This window comes from Neolamprologus brichardi, chromosome 5 (assembly GCF_056152115.1).
Source record: "Neolamprologus brichardi isolate AB-2024 chromosome 5, ASM5615211v1, whole genome shotgun sequence".
NCBI lineage: Eukaryota > Metazoa > Chordata > Actinopteri > Cichliformes > Cichlidae > Neolamprologus > Neolamprologus brichardi.
Genome location: NC_142108.1, coordinates 22,306,459 through 22,330,495, shown reverse-complemented (window position 1 = coordinate 22,330,495; position 24,037 = coordinate 22,306,459). Strand labels below are relative to the sequence as shown.

Genomic DNA, 24,037 nt, shown 5'->3' with positions numbered 1-24,037 from the left:
GTGGACATGTGCCATGTGACTGTGCCAGCAAAGACACTCCCTCAGATCCCTCCCTCTGGCACACACATCTTGAAATGTTGACATGTACATGTGTATCCTACCCAACCATTCAAATTCACAGTGCCTTTGACTCACTGTTAAAGGATTTGTGTCATAACTCCAAAAATGGCTAGCGCTGATATGGGAACAAAAGAGCTCAATACAGGCAACAAACCAATTACAGTTTTTTTTGCAGTTATCTCTCTGTGTGGCAACTCAGAATCACTACATTCCTTCATTGGAATATCACTGAAATGCATGGTGAGATGAACCAATGTCCTTGTGCCTAGGCCTGGCTGCACCTAGCACCTTTGCAAGAATGACAGGGATGAGCTTAAACTGTACTGTAAGTTGCTGGACAACAACACATTTCAGTGCTGTGCCATGGGAGGAGGAACACATCACCGTATTTACATAAAAAAAACATAGAACAATGCAGGCTTGAGATCTACAAAAAATGGACTTGAACCTTCAGATTTGATGACTCTAAAGGCATGATGACTTATACAAACAAAAGCAAAAAAAAAAAAAAGAACACGCCTTACATTTTGTAGGTCCCCTTTGTCCAACCAAACACCTCTGACTCATTAGGAAATGGACACGTTATTTTGAGTGTGTCCTCAGGTGTCTGGCAACAGAAAGTACAACCCACAGGAACATTTGTGTCTTGTGGGTTGTGGGCTAGGTCATCCAAGAATAGATCTCATTCTAACCCTTCTTGTGAATGCTTGATAAGACTAGAAAGTTTAAAAGCTGGGTTGATACCTCTGATTTTGTCCTCAAGCTATTCCTCAGAAGTTTTTGGATTGTAGCAGGGAACCTTGCCCTGGAGAGGCAGACTGCAGCCACTGGCAAGTGCCGTTGAGCACAGCCTACAACAATATTTAGATAGGTGGTGCATGCCAAAGTCAAACTTCATAAACACAGGACCCCGGTATCTCAGCAGAACATTGCATTGTATAAATATTACCACTATTGTTCACGTCAGCCCTTAGAGGCTGGGTGCCATTGGGTGTTGGTAAAAAAAGTTGTCATCCACTCCCACCAGCATGGGTACATTTCTCTCACTAATACATGCCTATGGTACAGTATTGTTTGGTCTGTTTGCTCCATTGTTAGGTGGTTGCTAGTCAAGCCATCACAATATGTCTTGAATAAAGACTGTGTTGCGGATTTAAAATAGAAAGTAGATAGTTGTGTTATTAGCAGCATAAATGCTGCAAATGGCTCGTTTTAGCCAGTCGGTAGGTGATTACTAGGCAGTATGATGATATAATATTAGCTGATATAGATGAGACCCTTGAGGGGCCTGAGATGAACCTGTGTGTCAAGTTTGATTGTCCTCCTACTAATCGGGCAGAAGGAATTTGCGCAAAAAAAAAAGATTTTGTGTAATGTAATATTAACCGTTTTTGGCTTAGGCATCAACTTATTCTGCATTGTAAACTACAAGTTTGATGAATATGTAGTTGACATAAGCTTAGTGGATTTTGTCTCAAACCATAGAGTCATCCATGTATAAATTCGCCATTAATAATGATATAATTCTAGGAATCATCTACTTTGCTTACTCTGATTACGTTGGCACTTTGTTAGCGTTACAACAACTGTCATACCCTCGAGGTATCTAAACTTTAGTAAGGAATGTGTGTACTTTTGACACTTCTGGTTAGCATTTAGTGGTCCCTTTCAAACGTATTTGATTTTTGCTTGTTATTGAACAAATTCACTTCACTGCTTTTCACTATCTGACATCAATGCACATTCCATTTACTGCATATTGCACTTTATTCTTGTCTTCATGTCTCTCATTCCACCTGCATCAACATTGTTTGTCACAAAGAGATTTATACATTTATAAATACTAATATCCTCTATTCCGTTCTGTTCTGCTTTTTTATTGCCCAGATTTTAATTAGCCTTTGTTACATTGTCTGTTATATGCCAATAGATACGTATGTCACAAATAAAAGTGTCTTGTAAATTAGGTTTTTGTAAAGAATCTCTTACATGCTAACTGTAATGTGTTATTTCTGCTAAAACCTGAACTTAAATGTGTATATGGTGTTTATCTGTTTTTCTCTCTGTTTTAGATGCACATATCAATTTGGAATTCTGCCACCAAGCCAGAATTGCAGGAATGCACCACGTGTTGCAGAAGACTCTTTCACTGCCCTCTGTGCCCCACTTTCAGCCCTACTTTCAGGGCAAAGATCGAGGAGCATATAAATGGACACATTAAAAATGCTTTGCCTTTCAAAGTATTAGTATTAGTGTTATAAGTATTAAATATACATCATAGTTAAATTTATAAATATGCACTTCTTTTCAGCACTTCTGCAGTCTCTTTGTTGACTTAAAATTTGCTTTTCATATTGTACAGTTCAGTGCATTCACCAGCAAGAGAAAAAGGTGTGTTTTCATTAATTTTTTTTTTTCTTGTTCACCACATTTCTTGACAGCTCTTGTGATCCACACCATTTTGCTTTTATTAGTGAGGATGGCTTGGATATTTTTGTTAATATGTACAATCTGATTGTTAGATAAACTGACTGCATTCTATACAACTGCATTTAAATTACATGTTGTTGTTGTTTTTCTTTTTTTCTCTCTCTTACAGACAAAATGATATGCCGGTGCACTTTCACTGCCCTGTCTGTAACATGACAATCATACAGCGTGGGGATATGGCAAGGCAATTATTGTCATGTCAGCATTTAGGACTGCTCCCCACTGAACTCTCCGTGGAGCCCCATCTTCCTCTCGATGTCTTCTCTCCAGCATCTAAACCATTTTCTGAATCTTCAGTAGAACATTCATGTGCTCTACCATCTGTGCTAAATGAAACTGCGGCTTGTGGAAAGTCCATGAAAATGAAATTCCCTCACTGTGGTCTTAGTCTTCTTAAAAAAACCCTCCAAGGCTCACATGATGAGGAGGCATTTAAACAGGTCAATAGATGTTTGCCTGGCCTGTCATCTGCCGTGTTTGTGTGTAGAGGGACTTTTTCCTCTTTGTTTTTCAGTTTGCAGAGGACATGGAGCCCTTTTTAAATGTGCTGAAGAGCAGAGACTACGGGTCAATGCGTTTTTAATGGACAGATGAAGGCACTGGCTGTTTGTTCGTGTTTTTTATTTGTTGTTGTGTTTTTTTTTGTCTTATTATAAAATGTTGTTCACTTGTTTTATGTCCATACTTATAGTAAAATTTTTTAGTGTAAATGTAATGCAGTGTTTGTAACTTCAAAGTAAAAAGCTTACAGTTGCTATTAACAGTAATGTATTATCCTGTAATCAATAATATTTTTATACATTTTACAAATTAACCCTCTGAGCTCTATCCTGGCCATTTGTGGCCACTTCACTTGTTTTTTTTGTTTTTTTTTGTGACTGCTACACTGCAGTGGACCAAAAGAATGACACAGGTTTGATCCTAAGGATCTAATAGTTGTGTGTGTTTGTGCATGACATTGCAATGCAAATATGTATTTGCAAAATAGACTGGAATAAATTATGATGCATCAAATATTACACAGGCTGCAGTGAGTTTTTGTTGATACAGACTATTGAGCTTTGAGTTTCCCAGTCAAACTTAGCTTTGACCACATGCTAACACTGTTACTCTTCTATATATTTCATAACAAGACACCATAGCCAAAATATTAGCAAAATGTATATTAATAAAAGATTCAAAGCTGCAACACATACTGTTAGTAAATGTGCACCTTTATGCAGGTGCAGAAAGTGCTGCTGCTGTAAGTAAGCCAAACAGCTTCCAGATCACTTATTTTTCTGGAAAGATGGCAAGAAGGGCATTACTGCTCATTTCTACAATCTCCCAGATCTTGGAATACAATGCCTTTGGCCCATGAAAACCACGTCACAGTAGTAAGAGTCCACTAAAACCTACAAATGAAGAGTGATCCTGGAAGAAATAGGGCGCTCACTAGTGACCTCAACAATTGCAAGACAGCCTTGTCCCCCATGCTTATATGAAATTTATATGAAATATGAAATTTATATAATATTTTTATATTTTCACGGACCGGCCTTTAAGGTGTTGCAGATAAATACAACAAAATAAAATGATACAAACAAAGACAAAAACGATGGTATTTTGTAAATACAATAATAAACGCGAATTCGGCTGTGTAATTGTGTAACTTTATGAGCAGCGTCCTCCTGAAATGCGCCAACAACATTGCGAGTAACATCCTCCTCTCTGCTTCTTGATACTCTCTAGTCGCTATGGTAACGCGTAAATAGTTCTTTCAAAATCAGACACACAACCACAACACGGGAAAAGACCCAGGGAAACCAACTCAACGGACCGGTACTGGTCCACAACTATTTTCAGTTGCGGATGATAAAGGATACATAAAGTTTATTCATGCAGGCCCATATGACAGAGAATGTGTATTTTCTTTTTGTTTTCATACTTTAATTTACATTTAATTGTGTTGTGGTTTGCAGTGTTTTGTGTTGTTTCACTTTAAATTTGTATAAAAGGAAAAAGATGAAAATTTAAATAGTTAAAAGTTGAAATGTGGATAGTTGGTTTTTGTATTATATAATTTATTTATTACATTTTATGTGGAGTGAATAAATAAAAGTATATTTACGGTGGCCCCTAGAGACAAAGCACGTACAAACTTCAAAACACGTCCGAACTCCAAAACACATAAAAATTCCGAAGCACGTAAAAACTCCAAAACACGTACAAAAGACAACAGAAGTGCTCGATGATGCTAGGTGCAGTGTTGAGCTTTTGTTACCTAGTGGCTACACAAGCCAGCAAGTACAAACAACAGAATTTGGTGTGTGGTAGTAACAGGTAAATGAACATTTTTTTTGAATTATTTGAATATATATGAGTGCTTGTGTATAAATACATAAGCAATACACACATGCTTTCATGCTTTCAATTGTGTAATTTAAGTGATCCGTGTTACTCTGTTTTGGAAGTTCAGTTAACGCTAGAAATGTGTTTTGGAGTTTGTACGTGTTTTTTGGAGTTTGTACGTGCTTTGTCTCTAGGGGCCACTGTATATATTTATATATAAACATATATAGATAAAACCACATTTTTTTACATTAGTAATTCCTTTTGTGCATAATTTTATATTGTTGTTAATAATAAATTAATTAAAGCAACAAAACAACCTAAAGAGCCGGTTCGGAGCCGAAAGAGCCAGCTCTCTTTAGTGAGCCGAGCCGAAAGAGCCAGTTCTCTAAAAAGAGCCGGAAATCCCATCACTATTTCGGAGCCGCAGACCTGTTTTCTATACGTGCGGAATCGTTTTCAATACGAGATCGCTGCAAAAAGTGCAGCCTTACCTAATGTCCACCCTGCTGTTACTCATTTTATATTAAGATTTAAATCTAGTTGGTATTGGTATGGCAGGTATCCTTCAGCAATAGTAATAATTCACACAGCAATAGTACATGTAGTTGTAAAAAGCATGATAATATAATAGGTAATCCCAAGTATTCAGAATACGTTACTCTCATTGAGTAACGTAACGGAATACATTACAAAATACATTTTGGGGCATGTATTCTGTAATCTGTAGTGGAATACATTTTAAAAGTAACCTTCCCAACACTGATCACGGTTGTACTGACGAGTTTGACTTTAGGATCCAGTGCTGACTGGAGCTCAGCCACACTCTTAAATAGGGCGCTCTTAACGAGGCCATCAGCTGGCAGGGGTGGCAACTTCCAGCGCAGGAACACTTCCGAGTCACAATCCCTCGGCGACCCAAAACATCCGGGAGTGCGAGCGTAAATGACACACACAGTGAGACAGGAGGAAAAAGGAGAGAGAACAAACAAAACACTGCACACGGAAAAATAAACATGAACATAGAAATACATGAACTCTGGGTCCCTAGATCCAGGCCATGACATGGACTCAAGACAATTTTTGATTTTTATTTTTTTTTAAATTTTATGATGCCCTATAGATGTCTTGTCCATCCATCCATCAATCCATATGTGTCTTAGTAAGAGGTACTTACTGAACTTTTTAGTGTACTTTATCTGACAGTTGCTCTTACTAGCTGCTTTAAAGATTTAAAATCCATAATATGTAATGTTAATGATACCTTGCCATTATAATATATATAAAGCATGGTGATATAATAAAAATTACTTCACCACATTCAGCTGTAACAATAAAAAGGCACTTACATATTATTTCATGAGTCAAAAGAATCTAAAGGAGAAAAAAACAAAAACAGTAATATTGGTGAGGATTTTGCTGAATTTACACTTTACTCTCACTCATAGCAACAAGTTACCTTTTTAAAAAAATTATCATTATTTTTCACTGTACCTGAAACAAAGTACCTGGAAATATTACTTACGTAAATGATATCAACCAATGCATGTAAAACACTTTAGCCATAACTATAAAACCTGACCTGAAATCCAGTTCCTACTGTGGTTTTAACCTTAAACCCTAATCCAAAACTAACCCCTTGTAGACGTCAACAGTTTTATTCCCTTACGTTTTGTTCTCCAGCGGATATTTGATTCCCATAAAGGTAGAAGCCCAAGAATACACACACCCATAAACACACACACTTACACGAAATGCAGGCACGGAAGAGTGGGATTGCTCAAGCCTGCTGCTTTTCAGTACAGGGCTAAAGTCAGATTAGTGCTAGTCTGTCTGTCTGCTTTCACAGAGAAACACACTTAATCCCTGTTTAATCCCACCTGCAACGGGATTGGCCACCGCCTAAGACTCTGACGGCTATTACCTCGAACACAGGCATAAGACTGAGACTTCTGTACACCTGGGCCAAGAGACATAAGCAGATGTAGGGAAAGAGGGATGTAAAAATGTTTATCTTTGTCTTGGATATTCTTTGTTTGCCACATTTGCCAGTGATGCATGAATTTTTAAAGAAGCAAAGAAGCAAGAGGATAAGTTGACAGAAAATTACAAAGTGAAGGATTTGGATGGGGTAAAGAAAAGACATAGGGAGCCAAAAAAAAGAAAGAAAAGAAAAGGAGGCAACAGGAAAATTACTAGTATGTATTATATCTTTAGAGGTATAACAGTTTGAACTTTGACAGGGAATATTTACTTGTGCCCCTGTAGGTGGTACTTAATGAAGTCTTAATTGACCTCTTAAAACAGGTACAGAAGGGAAGGGATCCATTTATTTGTAATTATTCATACATTTGGAAGTGATATTTTTATACCTTTGAAAATGGCATTTATATAGCACTTTTCAATTCAATTCAATTCAATTCAATTCAATTCAATTTTATTTATATAGCGCCAAATCACAACAAAAGTCGCCTCAAGGCGCTTCATAGATACAGAGAAAAACCCAACAATCATATGACCCCCCTATGAGCAAGCACTTTGGCGACAGTGGGAAGGAAAAACTCCCTTTTAACAGGAAGAAACCTCCGGCAGAACCAGGCTCAGGGAGGGGCGGCCATCTGCTGCGACCGGTTGGGGTGAGAGAAGGAAGACAGGATAAAAGACATGCTGTGGAAGAGAGACAGAGGTTAATAACAGATATGATTCAATACAGAGAGGTCTGTTAATACATAGTGAGCGAGAAAGGTGACTGGAAAGGAAAAACTCAATGCATCATGGGAATCCCCCGGCAGCCTACATCTATTGCAGCATAACTAAGGGAGGATTCAGGGTCACCTGGTCCAGCCCTAACTATATGCTTTAGCAAAAAGGAAAGTTTTAAGCCTAATCTTAAAAGTAGAGATAGTGTCTGTCTCCCGAATCCAAACTGGAAGCTGGTTCCACAGAAGAGGGGCCTGAAAACTGAAGGCTCTCCCTCCCATTCTACTTTTAAATACTCTAGGAACAACAAGTAGGCCTGCAGAGCGAGAGCGAAGTGCTCTAATAGGGTGATATGGTACTACAAGGTCATTAAGATAAGATGGGGCCTGATTATTTACGACCTTGTATGTGAGGAGCAGGATTTTGAATTCAATTCTGGATTTAACAGGAAGCCAATGAAGGGAAGCCAAAACAGGAGAAATATGCTCTCTCTTTCTAGTCCCTGTCAGTACTCTTGCTGCAGCATTTTGGATTAGCTGAAGGCTTTTCAGTGAGTTTTTTGGACATCCTGATAATAATGAATTGCAGTAGTCCAGCCTGGAAGTAATAAATGCATGAACTAGTTTTTCAGCATCACTCTGAGACAGGATATTTCTAATTTTAGAGATGTTGCGCAGATGGAAGAACGCAGTCTTACATATTTGTTTAATATGTGCGTTGAAGGACATATCCTGGTCAAAAATGACTCCAAGGTTCCTCACAGTGTTACTGGAGGCCAAGGTAGTGCCATCCAGAGTAAGAATCTGGTTAGATACCATATTTCTAAGCTTTTCAGCGCCGAGTACAATGACCTCAGTTTTATCTGAGTTAAGAAGCAGAAAGTTAGTGGCCATCCAAGTCTTTATGTCTTTAAGACATTCCTGCAGTTTAACTAATTGGTGTGTGTTATCTGGCTTCATGGACAGATAGAGCTGGGTGTCATCTGCATAGCAGTGAAAATGTATGCTATGTCTTCTAATGATGCTGCCTAAGGGAAGCATGTATAATGTAAACAGGATTGGTCCTAGCACTGAACCCTGTGGAACTCCATAATTAACCTCAGTGTGTGAAGAGGACTCTCCATTTACATGCACAAATTGGAGTCTATTAGATAGATATGATACAAACCACTGCAGTGCAATACCTGTAATACCTACAGCATGTTCTAATCGCTCTAATAGGATATTATGGTCAACAGTATCGAATGCTGCACTAAGGTCAAGAAGGACAAGCACAGAGATGAGACCACTGTCAGAGGCCATAAGAAGATCATTTGTAACCTTCACTAAAGCTGTTTCTGTGCTGTGATGAACTCTGAAACCTGACTGAAACTCTTCAAATAAACCATTTTCCTGTTCTATTGACCACTCTAGTCTTTATCTAATGTCTGCTGAGAACAAAGGCAGGGTAGAATACAGAACTTTATTGGCTAGACAACAGTACTAACCACTGCATTATTGTGGTGCTAATCAGAATGTGTTCAGGGAACGACCCAGTAAAACCCTTAAAATTAAGAATAACTTTACTAGTTTTACTATTTTGGCCAAGCACAGTCATTTAATGTACCTTTCTAAGGACCACTTTATTACTGATATGTTGATAACACTTGTACTGGATGTTGATTTTTATTAACTATGCCTAGGAGTGTACATTCGTGTAATTTCACTCGTAGGGAGAGAAATGGACTGGCAGTCCATGGACAGCCCCTGCAGAGAGCATCTGCTGTCGATGGAGGCAGTATACAAAGTATGTGTCGATGGAGGCAGTATACAAAGTATGTGGTACAACCGGTCTGTGGGCTGTTTTTAGTTGTGCTATTGGTGGTTGTTCAGTCAGCTGTGGAGAAAAGAAACTACAACAAAGAAAGAACTGAAGTGAAACCAATTGTTAAAAACAATAACGATTGTTCAATGCAGTTACAGTCTGTGTTTTTCATACTGTATTTTTTTGATCTTTGATATTATTTTCATGGTTCTTTCATTCCTGGTTAACTCTGCTGTCACTCCCTTCCCTATTCTGACCCACTTGTCAACCAATCAGCATTAGATGACAAATATCCATGTTCAGCAATGTGTAATTGGGATTTTGGAGAACTGCGTGGAGGCTCATTTGGAGAACGTGCAGGCAATATTTTCGCTTTCAATAAAGAAATTTATTGAGATGCTAGTTTAATGCCTCTCAACGTTTTTCCCCACGGGATGTCTATGATGCAACATCCTCCAATAGTCCAATAAGCCATTTTACAGTTTAAAAACAAAAATGGAAAAACTATTTAATAAGTTGGTTCTAAGTTGGAACCACAAGCTTAAAGAAAACATGAGTGTTATTTTAGCTGTTAAGCTAATACCCATCCACATGATACATTACTGTTGTATGTAAACGATATGGAATCGTGTTTTTAGCGTAGAAAGTGTATAAATTGTGGTCACGGCATCTAGCCAGCGCTACAAAAGAAGAGCAAGCATAAAGACAGTATCATCAGCAATACAGTTTATCACACAGTGTGTTTATTTATTTCCCAGGGACTGAAAAGAATATGAGATAATGTTATTCTGAGAAGGAGACAGATGTAAGAAAGACAGAACAAGAGAGATAAAACAGAGATTTTTTGGGAAGATGAGGAACCCTCATTAACATTTGATATAATGGAAATTAAAGCTATCTGTGCTAACTGTGGTGAGGTCTATGGTAATGCATTGTGCTGTACTGGTGTAGAGTAGCTATGGTGTTCATGGTCAGTGTGAGGTTACATTGAGGGAACCTTTACGCTTTCTATGTGTTGAAAATCAGTTATCAGTTAAATCAGTTATTATAATAATTCATGTAACATCTGCTCATATCTTGCTGAATTCAGTTGTGTAAACCCCAGAAAGAGCAGTGAATCTCAGAGCAATAGCATCACCACAGCTCAGTTAACAGCCTGTACACAAAATCTAGATGTGCTCACAATATTGTAACTTGTTCCTAAGTGATCATTTTCCCCACACTGCACCACTGCATCTGATCTTAGGGTTCTCCTATTTACTAATTTTCCCTTTTTGTTGTGGAGGAAGAGTCACCCATCTACAACAGCAAATAGCTCTATTTAAAAAATCCCTTTCTTTGACTTTGTTTGAGTTCTGTATAACAGATGTTCAAGGTGTGTGAGTTCAGTAGAATTAGAATTTAAGATTAAATAAAATTTGTATTCCCATGTGTTTATAAAAACGAATGAGGAGGGTTTTTTTTAATCTGGTAGAAAAGGGAATCGTAGCTAAGGAGCACAAAACCCAGTGTAGTAGTTAAGAACATTTAATATATTTACAATAAAAACAAACTCAGTGCATTAAAATGAACAACAAATGCTGAAATGGCCACTGAAGGTCTGGTGTGTGTCTGCTACGTTGACTGTGCTGACATCCCATCTTTTATGCAGAGTGACTGAGTAGGTATTGATAATTTCTTTGAATTGGAAGATGTGGGCACAAAGAAAAGCTTGTGTTTAAGCAGCTTACAACTTACAGTGTTCTTGATAAATTTCAATCAGTTTTAGTAGAGCTCATTCTGCAGAAACAGAGTGTCCAGTCACATGTTGATGTAAACTGATAAAAGAGAATGTTCTGTTTGTTGGTGTTGGACCTGACCTCTGCCTTTGATACTGTTGACCATCAGATTATCCTCGATACGCTGAAATACGGAGTGGATGTATCTGGGTCTGCTTTGAAGGGGTTTCCTTCATGTTTGTCTAAATTATCCTTCTCTGTGGCTGCTTCTAGTACAAGTCCTCTTCCAATTGTTTTACCTATGATATACCACAAGGTTCTGTTTTGGGGCTCTAACTATTTCTGTTATATCTGTTCCCTCTTCAGCAAATTTTGAGAACCTTTAAGGACATTTCTCATCATTACTACAGTACGCAGATGACATTCAGTTATGTATTTCTTTTAAATCCCAAGATGTTTATTAGCCTCAGATCCCACATAGGTGCTTAGACCCTGTTAAACTTTGACTGGCTGACAACTTTCTCCAACTTAATAAAGAACAAAGTGAAGTCTTTCTTTGTGCTTTGGACAGATTTCTGCCTAAGGTAATGAAAATGGAAACTCTGAACTGGAATTTGTTATTCATGTCTTTATTAAATCACATCTGGATTACTGTAGTTCATTATTCAATTGCCTAAACAAAATCTTGAAATATTTGCAGATTGTCTGATGAAGGTTTCTCGTATGTCACACTGTTTCTGACTCAACTGTACTGGCTCCCCATTAAATTCAGAGTGCACATTAAGTAACCAACATTTAACTTTAAAAGAATGCAATAAGAAGACTCAAGTGCATGGCAAAAAGACAACCAAAGTAAACAACACAAGTGAAAACAACACAATTGAAACCAATGTGGATGGGGAGTAGGGAAAGGCACAACAGTAGGAATTAAAACCAAAATTTTCTACTGGAAAGTAACCCTCAAAGTAAAACAGGACTTAACCAAAAAACTAATTACACTAACACATAAAGAATGACACCAAACATGAAGATAGACAAGGAACACAGAAAAAACAAACACTTGTTAGTGGAGAAAGGAGACAGGTGAAAAATATTATTAACAATGGCTCAGTTGTAGTACATATCACGAGAAAACCGGACAGCAAGCCTGACTACACAATAACAAGACCCTGAAACTGGTTCAGTTACAGGAAATGCAGTAATGTTAGCTGCATCCCTCCTTATGTGCCAACTATCTGCTGTCAAAAAATGTGGTCTCCACAGTTTTAGAAACAGCTAAAAAAAAGCTCCAGGCTTTTTAAGCAAGCAGATGTTCAACAACCAAGCCACATTCACATTTTCATTTTCTATACTTATTTCAAAAAAGAATAATCTTTAAGAAGAAATGTAATACAGCTCAAATGAGTTAACGAATATATATCAATTAGGAAAGTGTTCAAATAGAACCTGAAATTTAATTTGTTGTTCAAAACTGATTCATTGCTTAAAATGTGAATGTTTTTTTTTTTCTTTTTGTTATAGTAATATATCAAATGATTTTTGGTGGAAAAATTACATTGAAAATAGAGAAAATGCCAACTAAACAAAATGTGAAAAGCAGCAGAACTACCCAAGGAATTATACAGTTTATTAACTAAAGCTATTTAGAAAAGATAAGTCTACAATTTTTTTTAACTGGATTTAGTTATAAAAATAATATGAATAGTATAAATATTGTTAAATATTGGCACTTATTCACATGCCTCATATATAAACAATAGCAGAGGTTTTGTACTGAACATTAGTCAGTTAAAAGGTAATTTCCAGAACAGCACTTCTCTAAACATTTGTTGATAAAGAGGAATCCAAATTACTTTGGGGGGGGTGAGCATTATGATGTTTTTGCCGTGTAACCACTGAAGAGCAGCCACCCTTCTGCAATTACTCTACAATAATTTAATCTGGGTGGTGATAGCTCCCTGACACATACATTGCCTGAACATGCCTTCACAGCAGTCAGCATGAAAAAAAAATGCAGCGGGTTTGCCAAAAAGGATTAAATGACAGAACAGAATCAATGGGAATATACAGTTGTGGTCAAAAGCTAACATACACTCATTATGGTCATGAATGTCATGGTATTTTGATGCTTTTAAGGATTCCTTTGAACTGTTCTTTTTCCAGGGTGCAATGGTTGTATAGAATACATCTTTAATGATATTACAAAACAAGAATTGGGTGCACAGGTTTGACTATAGTTTGGCTTTTCATTAAGCCAAACATAGTCAAATATATACATACAAACCCAAATACACTGCTCAAAAAATAATTAAGGAACACATCAGATTTTAATGGGAAAAAAGTCTATACTGATATGGACTGGGCAACATGTTAGGAGTGAAAGGATGCTGCATTGTTTGATGGAAATGATAATTATCAATTATCATGCTTATCACTAACTTCTCATTCATGATTGACTACAGCTGGCAGTTTCTCTTTCCCAGTATTAAAACACCAATAATCAGAATAATGGGAAAGTCCAAGAAATTCAGTGAAAGTCTAAGCAGGAGAACTGCCATTTTACAAAAGCTGGGGAAGTCTGCTGGAACCATTTCTAAATAACTGCAGATTCCACAGTCATCAGATAAAAAAAAATAGTTAAAATTGTTGGATGTTTCACCACTTTGCCTAGGTCTGGAAAAAAATAGCTGGAAATTGCTGAAACAATAATTCCACTGTCCAGAGTTAAGTGAAGAGAATTTGACATTTTCATGGACTGAGAACGTGAAATAGGCCTTCCCACCAAAGAATTGTTAACCATGTTAGTGGTAGCATCATGCTCTGGGGCTCTTTTCTTGCCAGTGGTACTGGAAGCTCCTTGTCTCAATATCAGTTATATTTTGAGACTTGGAGTGAAACCCCAACTCCAGCACCCTTAGGCTGTATGCTAAGCAGAAGAAATGTGGCAGAGAACTACTGATTGTCACAACCACGTCTCATGATGAAAGAACAAAGACCCACGTGTAAATCAGGAGAAGATGGCCACAACTGATGATGTACTAATGGAACACCATTACCAAATGGATCCAAGCTAGAAGGATAAAGACCACCCATAGGGCCAAGTGTATGTTTGGACACACCTTCTCAGTTAATGTTTTTTCTTTATTTTCATGTCTATTTACATTGTAGATTCTCACTGAAGGCATCAAAACTATGATTGAACACATATGGAATTATGATTATTTGATTACTTCTTTGCACACTCTTGGCATTCTCTCGATGAGCTTAATGAGGTAGTCACCTGAAATGGTTTTCCTATAGTCTTGAAGGAGTTCCCAGAGATGCTGAGCACTTGTTGGCTCTTTTGCCTTCACTCTGCGGTCCATCTCATCCCAAACCATCTTGTAATTAAGCCAGTTTCATCTTAGTGCTTGATGGTTTTTTTGACTGCACTTGGGGACACGTTTAAAGCTTTTCTGGACTGACAGACCTTCAGTCCTTAAAGTAATGATGGACTGTCATTTCTCTTTACTTAGTTGATTGGTTCTTGCCATAATATCAGTTCTAACAGTTGTCAAATAGGGCTGTCAGCTGTATACCAACCTGACTTCTGCACAACACATCTGATGGTCCCAACTCCATTAAGAGGGAAAGAAATTTCACAGATGAACCCTGACAAGGCACACCTGTGAAGTGAAAACCATTTCAGGTGGTATAAGTAACTGAACTACTTCATTCATGATGCAAATTTTGCAAGAATCACTGAGAAAATGGAGAATATCTGTGTCCATCTCACCCAATACCTTGTACCCTCTTCTGGCACACCAACTCTGTGCATATCCTCCTTCACCATATCCATGAATCTTTTCTGTGTTTATACCTTTTTCCTCTAAACACAGCTCAATATACCTTTGCCAAGTCTATCAGCTAGCCCTCTTCTGTGCATGTCCAAACCATCCCACTCTTGCTTCTGAGCAGTTTAGAGGCAATGATTTGAACTTTTCAACCTCAACTACTTATGCTCTTGCCATATCACCTTTCCACTTGTCTCCCTCTCATTCATGTGTTCTACTGTCTTCTACTGTCTTTCATTCCTCTTCTCCTCAGAGTATGATTTTACTTCTTCAGGTTCTCCTCTAACTGCTCCCCAATCGAACTACAGATCACAATTTAATCTGCAAACTTCATATTCCACCAAGACTGAACTAATTTGTCAACCTATTCCTCACCAGTGCAAACAAGAACGAGCTATGAGTCAATTCCTGATGTAACCCTATCTTAACCTACCTCTAACAACTCTTTTCCATACATTTATGGAATGGTTCATCAGCTTTATCCTTCTGTAGTTACTGCAGCTCTGCACATCACCCTAGTTCTTGAAAATCTATACCAGTACACGTCTTCATTCCTCATACATCCACTTCTTACTTCTGTTACAAAATGTGGTTCAAATGATACTATCCTCTCTTCTATACATCGCCATACCTTTGCAGGTAACTGCTTTTCCAGTCTTCATCCTCTTCACATCCTCTTTACCTTACTTCCTCATTATTAAGCCTCTGCACTTCTTTATTCGCTAACTTTCCTGTCCTAATTTCTCCCATTTTCTTAGTTCATTAGCTCCTCAAAGTACTCCGTCTATTGTCTCAACAGGCTCTTTCCATTTGTTAGTACATCTTCATCTCTATCCTTAATCACCCTGACCCATTGCACGTCCTTTCCAGCTCAATCTCTCTGACCAGTCAATCGGTGTAAGTCTTTTTCTTCTCCCTCATTCAGACTATCCAACTTTTTCTTTGCCAAGCACTTCCTTTGGATACTTTCCTGTACTTCATCATTTCACCACCAAGTCTCCTTTTCATCCTTCCTCTGCCAGTGTTTTCTTGGTAGTTTCTTGGTAGTTTACCACTTCAGTTGTGCTTTCCCAGGCATCTGGGATTATCACCCAAAGCCTGTCTCAAAACTCTTTGAAGTCACTACTACATTCATTCTTCTTTAACTTCACCATTTAATCCTCTATCTTCATTCATGTCCTCCTCCTGATTTCCAAAGTCATCCTACAGATCACATCCTACTTGTTGCTGCCTAGCTGCACTCTCCTGTCTTTCAAATGGCACCTTCTGCATAAGATGTAGTCCGCCTGTTTCCAACTTTCTACACTCTTATATGTTACCCTATGTTCCTCCTTCTTTTTGAAGTACATTTTCACAACAGCTATTTCCAACATTTTGGTAAAATCCCCAACCACCTGTCCTTCTGCATTTCTCTCATTAACACCATACTTACCAAGCATCTCCTCATCGCCTTTGTTCCCTCCATCTACATGTACACTGAAGTGTGCTTCAGTGATCACTCTCTACCCCTTGGAGAGACACTCTTCACAACATCCAATTCACTCCAGAATTCCTTTGTCTCTTCTAACTGACGTTCAACTTGCCATATGCACTGACAACATTCAATATCGCTGCTTTGATACTCATGTTGCCACTTGGCATTCCTTTCACCTCAATAGGATTCTTCACATAGACTTCCTTCAAGATTACCCCCACCCCATTTCTCTTCCTGTCTACACCATCATAGCACAACTTGAATCCACCTCCAGTGTTCCAGGCCTTGGTTACCTTTCACCTTGGTCTCCTGCCCACACAATAAATCTTAAGTTTCTTCTTTCTATCATATCAGCCAACCCTCACTCTTTAACCAGTCATAGTCCTTACATCTCACCTACAAGGTCGTACTCTCAGCCCCAAATTCACGCCTTTCCTTCTCTCTGTATGCCTCAGAAAATGGCTTCTCCTTCTCTGTGGTTGTTGGTGATTGAGCTGGTTGTTGCCAACCTGGGTCTTGACTGATCCATATGGAAATCACATTCATTATAATCTGCATGTTTGATTTTATGCTGTATGTCTTTCCTGACTCAACCCTCCCATTTGGGACTGGCAGGGGTACACTGGCTTATGACTGATTCAAGGATAAAAAAAAAAATTAAAACTGACTTGCACAATGCATTTTTATCCTATGGAATCACAGGACTCAGCCAGCAGTTTTCTCACATGCTGGCTGCAGCACACCATAATACACAAGGCATCTTTTAGCACTAGATCCCTGATATGCTAGACTAGGCGAAATTGGGCACTGAGTGAGAGTTGTTCTAGTTTAGATAACTGCATGGTCCACATTAAGATGTTGAAGTGGTGGTGGTGGTATAGCTATAGGTGTTTGTAAGAATATCGGTCATAAGACCATGGTTCATTTCCTATTAGGCATTCTGCCCCCACTTTCATAACAGTAGCCGCCCATGCAGGGAGTGACAGACTTGTTATGTTACTCAAAACTCAAAGAACACGAGGTTTGACAAAGGTGCATTAGTTGACACCTCAGGAATGAGAATAGGCTGAACTTGAAGCACAAACCAGTTTACATGCAATCTTGTTTGTGATAATCCCAAAGGCTTATGGTTTCTACCTCCTTTGTCCAGCTTGACAACCCAGATTAAGGTGTCCATATCAGTGTGCAACTGTGTGCAAACAGCAAATACATCTCTTTAAACATAAAATCTCATTCTACTGCATGTCTCACAGTGGATTAAATAAATGTTGCCATAAAAACTTGTAAACTTCTGTAACAGTAAAGAAAAAAGTGTGCTGCAGTGTGCAGTGGTTTTTTTTCCCATCAGATAAGCCAACCCCAAGGATGTGTTACTCAAGCTAACCTTCCTGGATTGTATTTCATCTTCTCGCCAGTCACTGAAACAACATGCCCCTACCGGTGCAGCCCCTGCCTTTAATACAGAGCCATTTTCTGTCTGAGCACCAGTGATAAATAGATACACTCACTCTTTAGAGAGAGTCAGGCAAGCAGGAAAAGAGCAAGTCCTTAACCAAATGATTCACCCACTTCAGTCTTCAAAGAGAGGCTACGATAAAGAGAGAAAAAGAGAGAGACAGGGAAAATGACCACACCTGTTGTCCGTTTTGGTGACTCAGCCCCCTCAGACGGTAAATTGACTCACCGCCAGCTCGATTATCACTGTCTCAGTCTGCTGCATGTGTCAGGGCCTTCGACAGGAAACACAGACAAAAACAGGAGCTGCGTATTGGACTAGGAGACTTCCAGTAAACAACCAGCATGTCACTGGCAGATTTTTATTTATAAGCCACTGTGACAAATTTCTTTCATATCTTTTATTTCACAGAGCTCATTTTCCAGTCCGAGTTTTAGATGCCAATACACAATTATACTGTCAATTGCTGTTATACTAAGAGAGATGGTAAAAAAGGCTTTATGATTTAGGTTGCATCTTGTTGCAAGAGAGTTTGTAGAGGGAAGTTAAATTAAGAGCTCAAACCACTTCTCAGCTCATGCAAATAGCTACTTTAATAATCTTCCATGTGTGTATGCCATTTTGTCTTTCTTAATACAGACAAATGTTTTGTGACTATATGTGGGCTTTCCCAAATTGCCACCTGGCTTTTTAATGTTAATGTCTGTGTGCTGGATGTTGTGTTGTTACTTTTGAAACTTGCAGCCATTTTGATAACTGGTTTGGGAATTATTTCATAATAAAAATATATGAACTTATTGAACACTTACAGATCCTTAATTTTCAGTCCACTTTAGGTCAGACAATGAAAACATATTCTCGCAATAGCACTCGTTCTCTAAAATACACAGTCAGCTGCCTGATATTTGTTTGATTGATTGTTAGCACTGTTGCCTCACAGCAAGACGGTCCTGAGTTCAATTCCACCATCAGGCCGGGGTCTTTCTATTTGGAGTTTGTATGTTCTCCCCGTGTTTGCGTGGGTTATCTCCGGGTACTCTGGCTTCCACCCACAGTCCAAAGACATGGAGTTAGTGGGGATAGGTTAACTGGAAACTCTAAATTGCCCTTAGGTGTGAATGCAGGAGTGGATGTGAGTGCGAGTGGTTGTCTGTGTCTATATGTTAGCCCTGTGACAGACTGGCGACCTGTCCAGGGTGTACCCTGCCTCTCGCCCTAAGACAACTGGGATAGGCTCTAGGATAGTTATGGCAGCAACACCACTAAGGTTTAATTTGAATTCTTTAAAGCTTATTGTCTTTATGCAGATTATTTGTACTGTCATAACAGTACAAACAAATTAAAAATTTTCTTAAAGCGATTTGAGTAAAATTGCTTTACTCTTTCCATTCATACAACATGATTTAGTCCTGTCTCTGTGCAGCCTTGCCGCTAGTCTTCAGCAGGGGGCAGCAGAGGCCCTGCACACTTTTTAACATGGCACATCTTGTTTATTGGCTGGACAGTGATGCTCTGTAATCCTATCAGATTTGATTTAATTAGATGGATAGACTGACCTGGTTTTAGTTTATTATCTAATTTAAGTTGCTTTTCAGTGTCAGTATGACACAAAGGATAGTGAGACTGTTTAATTGAATACAGTCCCATATCATATCATGGTAAACATGTTAAAAATCAGTTTACACAAATTACAATGAAAGGGGCACTCCTTTGGGGTGTTTGAGGTATTGAAATTTTGTATATTTCCTTTTTTAATTTACCTTGATTATCTATTATAAATTAAGATAGTTTCTCTAATTTGGCTGAGATGACCCATTGTTAAGTTAGCTATGATCTCATCTACAAATACATCTTCCGTGCCATTTTCTATCAAGAAGTAGAAAACTTAAATAATTCAACATTTCCAGCATTTTACCACCTGTTTTCCGTTTCAGAGCTTTGGAATAATGCTGCCTCCTTCTCTGTTCATCTCACTGCTCATAATCACAGCAAACTGTAACATGTTTTAATCTATACATTTTTTGCTGCATTTTTTTCCTCCTTCAGTTTTTTTCCCTCTGTACATATTGAGCAATGTATTTTGGGTGATTAAGGTTTTTTGTCTACACGATTAGGGCTTTGGGGAGTCCAGCTGGGCAATAAAACCACTTTAACATGCAGCTATAAACTTCAGCAGGCGTAATTAGACGCAGTTGACTCAGATGAGACATGCTGTTACAGTCTAGCCTCATTGGTCCCTGGGGCCTGTCAGTCATGGGGGCTGACGTAATGCTGTCTGGCTCTGTCGATCTGCTGCAACACTAATATTCAACATTTTGAATCAGTTCTTATTGGACTTTTGGGATGATGAATATTATAAAGGTTATATATATATATATATGTGTGTGTGTGTGTATATGGATGCACATGCAGTAATATCATATTCCTAATATTCCTATGCCTGCATGTCAGTTAGGTGAGCTCAAATTTTGGCAAAACAGTGTTAAAAAAACAGCTTTAAATGGTGTGGGTTTGTGTATTTGTCATTTACAGCTTTACTGAAGTTCATTTTACCCGTATTTTGCCTCTTTCATTAGCGAGAGCAACAGAATGAGGGTAGAAAAACAAGCAGACACAAGAAAGGCTGGAAAGCTGCTGCAGAATCTTTTGAATTTCAGGTGCTGTGGTTTGACATTGAGGGCTAACTCACTGCTTTTAAAATGAAGTTTGTCCTACAATCACACACTATCTAAAAAAGCTGCAAAAAAGACAGAAATAATGGATAATGAATATTCCTGCTTTTATCTGTTATTGAAATTACTATATCATATCATGTTTCTCTATTTTAATGACATGCATGGAAAACTGTTATTTATCCAAAATTACATTTCTTGAGGCATCAGCTGATAAAGTTAAAAGTGGATATGTAAGTGATTAGGCCTGTTAAAAATCCTCAAAATGTGCTTATGATTCTTTTAAAATTAAAGGGCAGGTTTTCATATCGAAATGCTTATATTGCTGGTAACTGTAATACTTATATCTTTTTTTCTTTTCTTTTTTTTTTTACAAAGTTCTGCTGTAAACACTGAATGTAAACTGTATAAACTGAGGATTTACTTTGCTCTTTTAAACCAGTTTACTGATCTATCCTCAGTCATTTACTTAGTCGTTTAGCTTCAGTTCATATCCACATGTAAGTTACCTGCTACTGTATGTCACACCTGTACCATGAAAGGCATTAATCACGTCTTGACACATCACGTCTTACTCGACATAAGGCAGTTTTACCTTCATTTAACTTTAGATCAGTTTAAAATAAGGATAACAAGACAACACAGGTATATGGCAGTGGAATCAATTTCAAGGAGATTTCAACTGCATCACAGTCTTCATCAGTGGATAATTCACAGACTACCATGTATGCTAAGTGGGGCTTTAGTCACATATCGACACATATTTAAGTCTGTTAAAAACTCAGGTAATTGGACTTCAAGTTGTTTGTTTTTGTCAGTGTGCATTGAATTTTACATTCTGTGAATTTGCAAGCACAAATCAGTAATTCAGTAGGACAAGTTATGCAACTTCAGTAGCTTGAATAATTGGCGCTCTGCTTATTATCTGTGACCATAAATTGGTGAACGGTTTTAGAATTGTGTCACTTGACTCAGGGGACACATGCTGCACACATCCGAGAGCACAAATTAGTAATTTGTACACATGATTTAATTCAAAAGCAGAAATGATGTAATCTGGGAGCACAAATGTGTATGCACAGTCCTCAAGAGTAAATATTAAGTAATTTGCTGGTACATTTTTTAAACATATTGCACATGTTTGTAAGGCAGGTTTATCTGTATTGCTCCATTCAGACACAAAGCCATTAAAAGTTCTTTGTTCAAGAAACATAATATCATCTAAAGCACAAGCAAAATCAAGATGCATCTGGGCCTGAGTGCATTTAGTGCTCTGTAAACTAGTAACCGGATTTTAAAATCTAGCCTTTGAAATGCAGAAAGCTGTGTGGTGATTTATGGATCACAGACTAGACTAATATGTTGTACTTATTTGGTGTTAGTGAGGACTCAGGCTGCTGTATTTGCATGCAAAAGCACCCAATAGTCTAACCTGCTAAGAATGAAAACCTTGGACATGTTTTCTGCATAGTTTTAGTAGCAACATTTCTTCCTTGATACCTGCACTTCCATAATGAAAAATGAAAGAAAAAAAAAGGTTCCATGCAACATTATTTAAGTGACCAACCTATGTGACTAAAAGTTATTTTGAATGGCTGTCTGCTTGTTTTTCCTCATATATAAGTCAGTGGTCTTAATCAAAGCAGTTTAAAATATGAACAAACTCACATTTATTTAGACAATCACCCTGGTCTGTTAGTTTCTGCTCATTCATAATGAAATATAGATGAACAAGTGACTGTGTAATATTTTAATGAAGAACAAATGACAATGAATCCATCACAGTCAAGCTGTTTTCTCTTTTTTTATCCTTTGTTTCTACTGTGATTCTGATTTAAGAAAAAAAGAAGTCTTGCAGATATTTGTTATACTCAAGAATATTTAGATTGTTGCAGCTGTGCATGTCAAATTACTGCTTGGGCAACTCATCTAACAAATGACAATAAAAGCAAAGCATATAATGCTGAAAAATCACAACTTTAATTTACATAGCGTACATACATTTCCATTATCTTAATATTTAAAATAAAAAAGTTGCACAAGAAGTCGACATATACACGGTGGGAAAGATCTTTCTGATTAAAAATCATGACAATGACGCGCATAAATGTACAAAATAGAACCCCTTGGTACATTTAGACCACATACAAAATGACAGTAAAATGATGTTTATGATTATGACAGTATTAATAATATGAAATAAGGGTCATGTGATTCTGCAAGGTTTGCCTCTCTGAGGGAGGCAAATGTGTGATCTTTGCTTTATCTGTGGTTTCCTCCCTGCCTGTACGACCTGGCAGATGAGCCAGAGCGAGGGAGAGAGCGAGGGAGAGAGCGAGGGAGAGCGAGAGAAATCCCTAGAGACAGACTGAGAGAGAGAGAGAGAGAGAGAGGAGAGAGGGGGGGACAGACAGGACCAGACAGACTCCCTCAGCAGTTTAGTCGCCGGTCACTCGGCGCAAAACGCGGATCCTCTAAAGCTGATTTGTTGTAAGGGACTGAAAGTAGCTCAAGTACATTTTTACAACGTTGAAACTACATTTAAAGGCTGCAGCGATACTTCAGCGGCACGCAGATAGATAGATAGATAGATAGATAGATAGATAGATAGATAGATAGATAGATAGATAGATAGATAGATAGATAGATAGATAGATAGATTTTCGTGGAAGAGGAGGAGAAACCTCAGAGAGGAGGAGGAGAGAACCGAGACAGGAGGAGGACCGGAGGGAAAGGAGAGGAGATTGGAGAGAGAGCAGAGAAAAAAGGAGGATTTTTTTGGAGGGGAGTTTGTTGTGAGATTTTTATTTAATTTTTTTTTTAGTCTCCTCTCTCTCTTCCGGTCGCCTCTCCTCCTCCACTCGTCCTCTCTGTCCTGGAGTATTTATGTCTGATTTTAGGAGCATTTAAATGTTAAACTTGATGGGTGTTTTAAACGCCACCGCCGCCAATGTCTCCTGTACTTGTAACTGCAAGCGCTACACCTCCCTCCAGAGCATGGAAATCAGTGAGTAATGACTTTTTTCTGCCTCTACCTCGCTCACTTTTTCCTTTCAAGTGTCTTAAAAATGCTTCGCTGCAAGGTACTCGGAAGAGTTTCTGTTTCCCTCTGGTCTTTCCACATTATTTCTTTTTATTTAAACGACTGGAGTCAAGTCTTTCGTTCTGAGTCAGTTTAGAATCTGCTGTTAGTTTTAATATGTGTCATGGTACTCCCTGCAATTATTAACTGTGGTGAATATTACGTTACCCTTTCTCCTTTTCTAACGTTTGTGATTAATAACGCCTCATTTTGAACTTAAACCAAAAACCGCAAGCTTCCCCATCTCTTCCTGAAGACTCGGAATGAAAAAGCTCTTCTGTTTGGTTTACTTTATATCACATCATGGCTGTTTCGAGCCGTTTTCTTCGCCATGTCAGCTAACTTTGACAGTTTCGGGTTGCTGTGTTTTTTTCGGTCGACTTTCTGAGCCGTTGGCGTTTTCTGTCTGATTTTGAAC

The 24,037-nt window shown here is 38.1% G+C and overlaps 1 protein-coding gene across 2 annotated transcripts in view; it reads left to right on the top strand.

The window, feature by feature from the left end:
* pmepa1 (prostate transmembrane protein, androgen induced 1) overlaps window positions 1–24,037 on the top strand; it is a 112,256-nt gene that overhangs the window by 47,446 nt on the left and 40,773 nt on the right. Inside the window, exon 1 of one of the 2 annotated variants that reach the window (XM_006783021.3) lies at window positions 22,928–23,544. The exons of the other annotated variant lie outside the window; for it this stretch is intronic. Coding sequence (XP_006783084.2) covers window positions 23,448–23,544 — 97 coding nt within the window. The 5' untranslated portion in view covers window positions 22,928–23,447. Of the gene's footprint in view, window positions 1–22,927; window positions 23,545–24,037 lie in introns of those variants that run through there. 2 annotated transcript variants of the gene reach the window in all.